The sequence below is a fragment of the Bufo gargarizans genome, chromosome 1 (assembly GCF_014858855.1).
Source record: "Bufo gargarizans isolate SCDJY-AF-19 chromosome 1, ASM1485885v1, whole genome shotgun sequence".
Classification (NCBI taxonomy): Eukaryota; Metazoa; Chordata; class Amphibia; order Anura; family Bufonidae; genus Bufo; species Bufo gargarizans.
The window spans coordinates 113,089,091-113,100,898 of NC_058080.1; the positions used below are offsets into that span (position 1 = coordinate 113,089,091).

The following is an 11,808-nucleotide window of genomic DNA, read 5'->3' on the forward strand; positions in this document are numbered from 1 at the left end:
GTGGTATACACCTCGACATTAGTGATGCGTGAACTTGTGTTTTCAAGTTCGGCGTACAAGGTTCGGGTTATCTAAGAATTCCGTTATGGATTCTGCTACGTGGTCGTTACTGACCATGACATCTAAGGGGTTAAACTGCCCAAATCAGCACTTCTGCTGGCACAGGCCATTTGATCAGGAGACCGGCTCTCATGTGAGAGCTGAGACCCGTGTGACGCTTAGACTTGGCTGCCATAAAAATGGTGGTCACTATGGGGTTAAAGTTTCACAGCGATTGCTGAGCCTGCCAGTCCCTTCTGCAGTTGTTTGCCCCCTACACCTCCCCTCTCCATGTTGGGCAGCGCAAGCCTTGTGAAACATTACAGACCAAAAGCATGCTGGGTCTGGTTTGCAGGAAGCTGAGAGACAGGAAGTTCTGCATGTAAATATCCTGCCCAGATGAAAGGCAGGGACGACAGGGGAAGTAAAGCACATACATGAAAAACAGGTACCTAGGGCACAAATCGGCAGTGTTTGGGGTACTGAATGCAGATTTTTTTTAAATTGCATTGTTGCTTTAAGAGTATCAGTACAGTTATCACAGCCATGTCTAGAAATAAGCTGAGCATGTCAGTGGTCCAGCTGTGGTGAACTAAAACGGTCAGTAGCTATGGTCAAGATGACAACACACCAGGGCAGGTGGAGGGAGAAAAAACATCAGTGGTGGGGGAACTGGTAGGCAGATACTTTAAGTATTCCAAAATGTATTTATTTAGAGGCAACATCGGCGAAAAAACACTTTTTAACCCCTCAATGACCACCCACAGCCTCAGTCTTTGGCATTGCTGCAGTGGAAGGGGGTTAATGCGCTGCTGTTCTTAGCATAGCTGGGATTAGAGAAAGCTCTGATCCCTGCTGTTAACACTTTGCTTGCCGTGGTCCATATTGTGGCATTATCAAACGGGAGCCACCCATAAGATCAGGTCACCCAGTTTCCTTATGACCTGATCAGAGATTAAGAACCATCAGTAGTCAGCCCTGAGAGCCGATGAAGGACCCCAGGGCTTCCTGTTTAGTAAGCCTGCTGTTAGGCATCTGTTAAGAAAACATTAGTGTGCCCTGTGTCATAGTGACACAGAGTATCATCTATTAATATACAGGAAGTTTGAAATAAAGTTAGAAAACAGTAATCCCAAAATGGGATTTAAAAATGCTATAAATAATGTAATAAAAAAAATAAGAGAAATAAAACACTGCATAAAAACAACCAAAATAAAAAAAGGAATTATTTACTATAAAATACATTTTTCTGTGCACATATTAAATAAATAACAACTATACGTATTAGGTATCCACATCACAGCAATAACCCAAAAAATTCATTTAATCAGGTTATTTAGTACGAAACGCAAAAGGCATAAAAATAACCCCAAAAAAAAAAAAAACACCCAAAATATTTTTTTTCTATATTTCCACAGAAAAAGTTCATACACGTTACACCATAATTTATATCTACCCACAAACTTTGCCAAAAATACTAAAATTTCTCCCGTGTAAAACAAGGTCTCAGACAGCCAGTGAAAATATAAAGTCATGGCTGCCGATATGCAGAGAGGCAAAAACTAAAAAATGTTGCTGGTGATTAAAGGGGTTAAACTACTTTTTTTCATACATATAAGGCTAGGGCTACACGTTGAATAGGGCACAGCTACACTGCAACATGTGTCGCACCAATTTTTATAATGATAGTCCATGGTGTTGCACTGCAACAGAAAAATCCATCTTGGATGGATTTTTTGCTACTGTCTAGGGATGAGCGAATCGACTTTGGATGAAACACCTGAAGTTGATTCGCATAATACTTTGTTTGACTACTGTACGGAGCGAGCGCTCCGTACAGTATTAGAATGTATTGGCTCGGATGAGCTGAAGTTATTACTTTGCGAAGTCTTGCGAGACTTTACTTCATAAATTAATTACTACTGTAAAAAACCATGTCGCGAACTCGGGTTCGGCTCCAAGTGGTACCTTGTTAATTACACTATAACATTTGGCACTGTGGACAGGGCACAGGAAAGTCGTTTTAATTGCATTACAAAATGAGAGGTGAAAGCAACTAACGGCAATGCAGATCTACATACCGGATTCCCCAACTAGAAACGTGTGCCGTGTGTGCTCCATGACTGCCCGGGCCACACCTATGGCATTTTTTATTCGTCTAAGACTGGCTACTGCGCCAACTTCCATTGTGTTTCTGAAATACAGACAGATGTAATGAGATCGATTAGAGGACTTGTTAACCTAGTCAGGCCCCATGCACACAACCATATCCATTTAGCAGTTCTCAAATCACGGATACCACCCGTGTGCGTTCCACATTTTCCTGTTCCGCATGTCCTGCCCTATTTTATTCTCGTCTGCAAAAAGGGGGACGGTGGAACAGACATACGGATGCGATCGAAATGAATGGGCCCATCCGATCCACAAAAAATGCGGATCGGATGCGGACTAAAAACAGTCTGCGGGTGGTCTTAGCCATATGTTTTTCACCTACACTGGCAGGTTTGACCACGGCCACATTTCTTCTTCTATTGTGTATGGGCACCTTATATCTCCATGCATTATTTTGCTGTTTTGGGGTTTGCATCTGTAGTTGTGTTCAATTGTAAGATGCATTTAGCAGCATCTGGGTGTCATCCAGTTTGTCTACATGAATAACCCCCCCAACAGTGACATCAAAGTTGGAAAAACCCTCCCAAAAATGTTCCGTTTTTATTGTAGATTTTGAATTTATGTCTCAAGTAAATCTAGCTGGCACACAACTCAAGTGACTTAAGTGCATTTTAACCTCTTGGTGATGTAACCAATTTTAGCCTTAAAGGGAACCTGTCACCGGGATTTTGAGTATAGAGCTGAGGACACGGGTTGCTAGATGGCCGCTAGCACATCCGCAATACCCAGGCCCCATAGCTCTGTGTGCTTTTATTGTGTCAAAAAGCCGATTTGATACATATGCAAATTAACCTGAGATGAGTCCTGTCCCTGACTCATCTCGCGTACAGGACTCATCTCGGGTTAATTTGCATATGTATCAAATCGTTTTTTCGACACAATAAAAGCACACAGAGCTATGGGGACTGGGTATTGCGGATGTGCTAGTGGCCATCTAGCAACCCGTGTCCTCAGCTCTATACCCAAAATCCAGGTGACTGGTTCCCTTTAAAGGGGTTGTTCGAGTTATAAAAAAAAAATAACTACACATTTTTTTTTTATACTTCAAGGAGTGCTGCGGATTTTCTTTGCTATATATATCACTGTAAATCTGATGGTAAGCAATAGATAACTAAGCAAGTTTTAGGCAAAAAAATAAATAAAATAGAATCAATTTCCTCAGTTTCCTGTTCTCTTCTGGCCCTTTGTTTACCTGCAATAATAACAATCTCTGAGGTTTTCCTCGTAAATATTTGTGCCCCTCCCCCTGCTCTGCAAAGGGAGGGAATAATAGTGCTTCCCTGAGTCTGCTTGCTAAAATACTCAGCAGCATGTTGTATGTGTAGGACTACAAGTCCCAGCTGTACAATGACACTGCTGATACACACAGCATCTCCCCCCTACCCGTTCTTGTGCAATGCTCTGCAGAACTCCTTCAGTCTGTCAGCTCTGTGTCTGCAGGAGGGAAGACCTTGTGTCTCTTCACTGACTGCAGCTTCTCAACAAAGCCTCCAGCCCTTTCCGCTGCTGAAGGGGTTAATCTTTCCTGAAGTATCCAGTGGGAGGGAGACACAGGGCAGAGAGCAGCAGCTCAGACAGTGCAGGGGGCGTGGCCAGCACAGAGGCGTCTTGTGCACAGACAGATCAGCTCTCATCAGAGCAGGGAGAGAAGCTGACATCACAGGTCATGTGACCCTCAGTGAAATCTAAGAAAGCAGTCACTGCAGATGAAGTAAGTGCATGGTAAAGCCTATACATTTGCCTAGTTAGAAACATACAAAGAAAAAATATATATAACTCTGACAACCCCTATAAAGGGTTTTCCGCTTTCTAAAAAAAAAATAACAATAATGACCTATCGTATACTGGCAAGTCTACACAGGTAAATAACGGTGTGTGATTTTAAGGACGTGGCTTAACATGGGGAATTATTTGACACCATTGGTTTATTCACACTTTTGTGGCATTGTTGTTGTTTTCTTTATTTCTTGTTATATTTAAAATAAAATGACCATACCGAGAGTGAGAAGGATCTGTGTTACTCCACTGGGCCACCTGTCAGCAGGTCCCCCACTGGGTCCCTTCTTCTACAGGCTGACTGATATCACGGCCAGCTGAAAGGGGGAGGACTACTTTACCCCTTCATATCTCAGACTGTGTATCAGCTAGAAATGTGATGCTGTTCTTGTTTGAAAGCTGACAATCTAAGTAAGATCACAGGGCTAGCTGAACTACATTAAGAGATACAGCCTTTCGAAAATGGGTCGGGAGAGACAGCTGCAGGTCTATGCAGCTCTCACTGGGACACATTTCTAAGGGCTGTAACTCACAATATATGGTGGCTAGCCCTGTGATCAAAGTTGTGGCTGTAGCCCAATCATAGCTCAGCAAAGAGTCCTCAAAGGTGGCACCCCCCCTCTGCAGCCACTCAGCCCAGAACGTTGTTAGTTTAAAACAGTATTGCCCTTTCCTGCCTGAATGAACACCATTGGGTATGATCAGTGGCGGAGGGGGGGTTTAATGGTCAAGCTTAAAGGCGTTGTGCCAAGTTTTTATGTTATCCCCTATTCACAGGATAGGGAAGAACTAGCTGCGCTGGGACCCCTACCAATCAAGAGAAGGGGGGGGGGGGTCACGTTCAACCATTGTTATGGAGTGGCAGATCATGCACTACCACTCGATTCTCTCTTTAATTCACTTGGCCATCTATGGCGCTCACACAGAGGATGAATGGAGCATTAGTGCACATGAACGACCTGCCGCTTTATCAGAACGGGGGGGGGGGGGGGGGTAGGAATCCCATTTTCATGACTGGTGGAGGTCCCAGTGGTCAGACCCCAAGCAATCAGCTAGTTATCCACTATTCTGCGGATAGAGGATAACGTAAAAATTTGTCACAACCCATTAAACATTTGTTTTACCCTCTGCCCCAAGGTTGGTTTCAAAATCAGCTTATTCAGAAAATTCCGTTTCTGATAATTTTGAGATAAGGCATTCTATGGAAAATTGGAGGATAGTATAGCAGTCATCTTAGATATGAAAATGGAAGTGCTGGGATCTAGCGACAGGGACTCTGTGAGGTCTTTGTACTATATGGCAACAGAGGAGGCCCACGTTGGGCTAGTTGGCGAACAAGCAACAGGCCAGAAGATTAGTGGGGAAATAAATAACAGTGCATGTCATTCACAAAGGGACGCCCAAAGCTTTGCATAAGATTATACACATGTTCATTATTTGTGGTGTAAAGACCCACAGAGTCCATATAAGGGATACATTGGGTGCTTTATTCTGGTACACCGTCGTTTCAGTATAAATCCACTGGTCTGGTTGTGCCTCAGCCTCCAACAATTTGCACTCTTTTTTTTTTTTTTTTGACTCCTTGGTCACAGTAAAAACCCTTAAAGAGATTCTCTGGGGTTCTCATATTAATGGCTTATCCTCAGGATAAGTTATCAATATGAGATCGGAGGGGGCCCGACTCTCGTCACCCCCACCAATAAGCTGTCTGAGGAAGGCGCGGTAAGCTCTGCAGCCTCCTCACAGCTTACCTTATAATCTATATGCAAAGTTCTTTCACTGACACATGTATCTTATTTCTATTATTAGGCCCCATTCACACGACCATATTTTTGCTCTGCGTCCAAGAGGCAGATTTGGACCCACTCATTTCAATGGGGCCACAAAAAATGCGGACAGCACACCATGTGCTGACCACATCCGTATGTCCGTTCCACAGCCCTGCATGAAGCATAAAACATGTCCTACTCTTGTCCTTTTTTTGGACAAGAATAGGCATTGTTACAATGGGTCTGCATAAAATAGATGCAACACGGACGTCATCCGTATTTTTTGCTAATACATACCTACATTATATGTATTACAGGCCCTTAAAGGTTCAATCTATCACAATAAAGGTATTAGTGCTGGCTATGTCAGACTATGTAGGGACATACCTTATGGATAAGAGGAATGGTCAGATGTCAGTTTATTCATACATTTCCAGGACCAAGGCCACAATGCATTATCCTAAGAAATGTTATTTACACGTATAAACTAAATTAAAAAAAATGGCACCAAATATCACTTTTTTCTATATTTCTGCATAAAATAAATAAATGACACCGTAATTTATATGTACTCCTGAACAATGCCAAAAAATAACAACATTTCTGCCGTATAATACAAGGACCCAGACCGCCACGTCAATGGAAAAATAAAAATGTTATGGCCGCAAAAATACAGAGATTAAAATACTAATTTTTTAGCTTTTTAGGCCTGGTCATTATGGGGGTAATAAAGAGGAATTTATATTTTCATAACTTGGGGCAGTATGGTGTTATAGTTATTATTGGTGAACTGTGCGAATCCAGCCTTAGGTCTCATGCACAAGACCGTATTTTTTGTCTGCATCTGATCTGAATTTTTTGTGGATCAGATGCAGACCCATTCATTTCTATGGGGCTGCAAGATATGTGTGCTGTCCGTGTATGTATGTCTGTTCCGCGCTAAAAAGACAGAACAAGTCCTATTCTTGTCAGTATTGCGCACATAACCGGTATCCATGTTTTGTGAGTCTAGAGACTGCAAAACAGATACGGTGGTGTGCATGAGGCCTAACAGTGGTAGCAACCCGTGCTAGATACTTACTGCACTTTCTTAAAGGGGTTGGCCCATCCTAGACAATGGGGGCATATCGCTAGGATATGCCCCCATTGTCTGATAGGTGTGGGTCCCATCTCTTGGACCTGCACCTACACTGAGAATGGAGTGGGGAAAGGTGTTGGAGGGTGTACTGTGCACGTGCAGCCGCCCTCCATTTCTATAGGGCCGCCGAAAATATAAGTGCACTGGCTCGGCTATTTCCGTCGGACCCATAGAAATGAATGGGAGTGGTGGCCACACAAGCGCAGTGCGCTCCCTTTCACTTGTATAGGGTTAGCGCTTGGCGGTGGCTGGAACCTGGGAAACCCGGGGCCCTCCACCCACAGCTCTCCCCACTCTGTTCTTGGTGTAGGTGTGGGTCCCAGAGGTGGGACCTGCACCTATCATACAATCGGGGCATAACCTAGCGATATGCCACCATTGTCTATGATGGGCCAACCCCTTTAACATCTAGGCCTTCCATATACACAAACCACCCCTTGCCCTGCTCTTTGATAGGTTGGCAAAGTACGGGGACCAGTAGTAGCTAAAAGCTCTGATGACCTTCAGAATCTTCTGTATTATTCGCCGTTGGTGACCGGTGAGGTTTAGTCCTCTCTGTTTCGAAGCCAGCAAGAACACAGCCTTTAATGCTGGTCTAACACCAAGATCAACAGGTTACTAATCTGAGGTGTACATGCTGGTAGCACTCTACAATGTGGCCACCAGATGGCAGGGTCCATTGTATCCTCTATGTGCAGAGGTGTTCTCCCCTAGAAGTATTGCTTCTACAAAAGGATGTTTTCATACATAAGGCTCCCGCACTTCAGCAGAAGACATGGAGCCCCGCCGCCTGCCTGCTGTACTGGTGTGTGTAAGGCTGCGCCGTGTGCATGAGCCCCAAGGTGACAGCAATGGTAACTTCAAGTAAAATGAGGGACTCAAGAATAAAGAGCAAAAACCTGTGCAATGTGACAAATGGCAAAATATACAAGAACATATTGTTACCCATTCATAATCATTGCGTCCAGCGTTGTTTCTCCAGATTCATCAGGGCTTCCTCCATATCCCACTGAGCCATCACACTGGTCAGTTTCACACTGGGCACAGCCCGTCTCCACTGCATCCAGTGCGGAGCCACGAGCCGCTAGGGCTTTCCAAGCTATGAAACAGCAAGAGCACAAATAGTCAATGCACACAAGGCAGGCACCGCGATTTCTCCAGGATGTACCAATAATCTAACGCCGGCAAAACACATTACAAAAATGTCAGCTAGACCGCCCATCCATGTCATGTGCGTGGGGGGCCTCCCCACTCCCCTCGCGTCATGTGCGTGGGGGGCCTCCCCACTCCCCTCGCGTCATGTGCGTGGGGGGCCTCCCCACTCCCCTCGCGTCATGTGCGTGGGGGGCCTCCCCACTCCCCTCGCGTCATGTGCGTGGGGGGCCTCCCCACTCCCCTCGCGTCATGTGCGTGGGGGGCCTCCCCACTCCCCTCGCGTCATGTGCGTGGGGGGCCTCCCCACTCCCCTCGTATAATGTGAACTACATTTGGTGTATAAGCCATCCAGGCTCCCAATGTATATGACTCCTCTCTCATACTCTTGTCCAGCATACCTCACTGTACGGCCATATAGTGAAATGTTCCTGAGCCTGATGTGTGTCAGGACATGACTGATGATTTGCTCCACTTAAGATATTCAGCTTCCAGGGCTGTCCAAAACTCATACCTATCTCTCTGATGTGCATAGAAATGGAGATGGAAGTCAATTCTAGATCCCTCTCCCTGTAAGGGTTAGTTCACACTAGCGTTATGGAGTCCGTTATAACAGGGTTATAACGGAACATAACGGAATCCATAGGATGGAATGCAAAACAGAAGCCTTTAAGAGGCATTCCGTTTTGCTCAGTCCTAATAGAAGTCTATGGGAAAACATAACGGATCCTGTCGACAGGAATTTGTTTTTCGTCTTGCATAACAGGAACCAGACGGATCTGTTTTGATTCCCATAGATTTCTATTAGGACGGCGAGCAAACATAATGCCTTTTAAAGGCGTCCGATTTGCATTCCGGCATAATGCAAGTCTATGGGCAGCAAAACAGATCCGCCGCCGGCTTATGGATTCCGTTATGTTCCATTATAACCCTGTTATAACGGAAAGCCACAACGGACTCCATAACGCTAGTGTGAACCCACCTGTACATCCATTATTAGGTACTTTCACCTGACCGTACGTATTTTGAAGAACACACACGGCCGGCACTATGACAGAACTGCCTCTTCTTGTCCGAGATTGCGGACAGGAATAGGACATGCTCTATCTTTTTTGCGGTGCCGCGGAACGGAAGTGCGGATGCAATCGACACACGGTGTGCTGTCAGCATCTTTTGCGATCCCGTTGAAATGAAGGGGTCTGCACCTGTTCGCAAAACTGGTCATGTGAATGGACCCTCACGTCAGCACCGTGTGAATGGACCCTCACGTCAGCACCGTGTGAATGGACCCTCACGTCAGCACCGTGTGAATGGACCCTCACGTCAGCACCGTGTGAATGGACCCTCACGTCAGCACCGTGTGAATGGACCCTCACGTCAGCACCGTGTGAATGGACCCTCACGTCAGCACCGTGTGAATGGACCCTCACGTCAGCACCGTGTGAATGGACCCTCACGTCAGCACCGTGTGAATGGACCCTCACGTCAGCACCGTGTGAATGGACCCTCACGTCAGCACCGTGTGAATGGACCCTCACGTCAGCACCGAGTGAATGGACCCTCACGTCAGCACCGAGTGAATGGACCCTCACGTCAGCACCGTGTGAATGGACCCTCACGTCAGCACCGTGTGAATGGACCCTCACGTCAGCACCGTGTGAATGGACCCTCACGTCAGCACCGTGTGAATGGACCCTCACGTCAGCACCGTGTGAATGGACCCTCACGTCAGCACCGTGTGAATGGACCCTCACGTCGTACGTTCTCCAATATAATTATAAGTGGCAGGAAAGATCGTGAGGAGTAAAAGCCCAAAGAACACCTAATACCTAGTAACTACTACCCACCCATTCCTCCAGGTTTATTTCCTGTGGATAAGGGTCCATTCACACAACCGTATTTTCGGTGTGCTGTCTGCATATTTTGAGGCTCCACTGAAATGAACGTGTCCGCACCCAATCTGCAAAAAACTTCAGGTCGGATGTGGAGCCATTACTTTCAATGGAGCCTTAAAACATGTGGCCAGCAAGTAGCCGTGTAGCAAAGTATTTTATTTCCGTGTCGCTGCCCCAGGAATAAAACACATGTCCCATTCTTGTCCATTTAGCCATGAATAAGCATTTCTAGCAAAGGGTGAGATGTGCTGATCCGCAAAATATGGAATGCACACGGCTGGTATCCGTGGTTCACAGAAAGCAAAATGGACACAGTCGCGTGTTAATACTGAAAAGAAAAAAAAAAAAAAAATCTTTTTTTAACTATATATCTCTATCTATATAATTAGTCTTCCTTTTACACTTTTAAACCCTTAGTGACCACCCATACGCCTTTTTACGGCAGTCACTAAGGGGCCTTAGGCTGGGCCGCCGCCTTTTTACGGTGGCCCAGTCTAAGCGCTGCACGGAGTGCCAATGCGGGCTGTTTAACACTTTATTGGCGCCCGTGGAATGTAAAGCGGCGACAGAGGGAGTGGACTCCCTCTGTCTCCCATTGGCACCCCGCAAATGCGATCGCGGGGTGCCGTTGTGTGAAGGCTGCCTGGGGTCTGATGTAGGCCCCAGACCAGCCTTGAGTATTTTCCAGCAGGCTGCTGGTCAATGTGAAGAAGGGGATATGTCTGGGTTAAGAGCTGAGCCCGGACAACCGCTTTAAGAACAGTTCAGGCAAGATGGCCGCCCCCGTGATCATGTTCAGAAAAAGAATTAAAAAATCTGTAATCAGAAAATAAAATCTGATTAGGAAAAAAGGAGACGCGTTCCTATCTGGTTTTCACTGCCAAATACAATATTTGGTGACATTTCCTATAAAATCCGGCACGGTGCATTCATGACACGGGCAGCTTTTATACCGCAGCTGTGCGCTGCACACAGGACCTAGTGACCGCTAGAAACCATGTGGTGCATCTGTGGTTTTCACGGACCCATAGACGATACTGGACATGGACAAAATAGAGCATGCAGCCGTGCTAAAATCACGGACCGTGGTAAAGAACTGGTATGTGAATATACAAATTAAAATGAATGGGGTCGTGTGCTGTCCGTGGAGAACACGTACGTGAATGTGACTACGGGCCTCATACGACCATGTGCATGCCGCCATTTTATTTTTACCTCCTGTGGAAATGGCCTCACCTTGTCCGCAAAACAGACAAGAATAGAACGTGTCCTACTTTTCTGAGGGGCACGGACATACGGTTGCGGAGGGCATACGGTGTTCTGTCTGCATCTTTTGCCGCCCTATTGAAGTGAATGGGTTCGCATCCGACGCGTAGGTGTGCAGGAATATGGAGGTGTGCAGTGGAGATAGGAACCAGTCCTGGTAGTCAGTGCGCATCCTCCACCACGTGAGGGCGCTGCACACCCCATGACATACTAGCCCCCCGCAGAAGCCTCACCTGCCCGTGTCGCGCTGTGGAAGGGCCATGTGGTGACGACGAGGGGCAGCGGCGGCTGCGAGTACACGGCACACAGCTGGGCGGCCAGCACGTACAGCACCGGGGAGCCGCCGCCCTCCATCTCTCTGCCGGAAGTGCTGAGGGGAGGGCGGAAGCCTCGGCCGTCTGACAGGGAAGCTGTACTGGGGAGGAGGACAGACATGTACACAGCCTGGTGTGATGCATATTACTACTGCCTTATGGAAGAGCCTAGCACAGCGCCCCCTAGAAGAGGGCAGTCCCCAGCGCCCCTAGGGAGCAGCCAGTAGTGCCGCATAGCGGACCGGAGCCGCTACGTGTGGCCATGCCTGTGTAATAGAGACAGTGAG

At 46.6% G+C, this 11,808-nt stretch overlaps 1 protein-coding gene across 1 annotated transcript in view; it reads right to left on the reverse strand.

Moving 5' to 3' along the window:
* AGA (aspartylglucosaminidase) overlaps positions 1-11,607 on the reverse strand; it is a 29,470-nt gene extending 17,863 nt beyond the window's left edge. Inside the window, exons 1-3 of the mRNA XM_044288200.1 lie at positions 11,441-11,607; positions 7,840-7,993; positions 2,121-2,233 (exon numbers count right to left, since the gene is read on the reverse strand). Coding sequence (XP_044144135.1) covers positions 2,121-2,233; positions 7,840-7,993; positions 11,441-11,561 — 388 coding nt within the window. The 5' untranslated portion in view covers positions 11,562-11,607. The remainder of the gene's footprint in view (positions 1-2,120; positions 2,234-7,839; positions 7,994-11,440) is intronic.
* Positions 11,608-11,808: the final 201 nt, after the last annotated feature.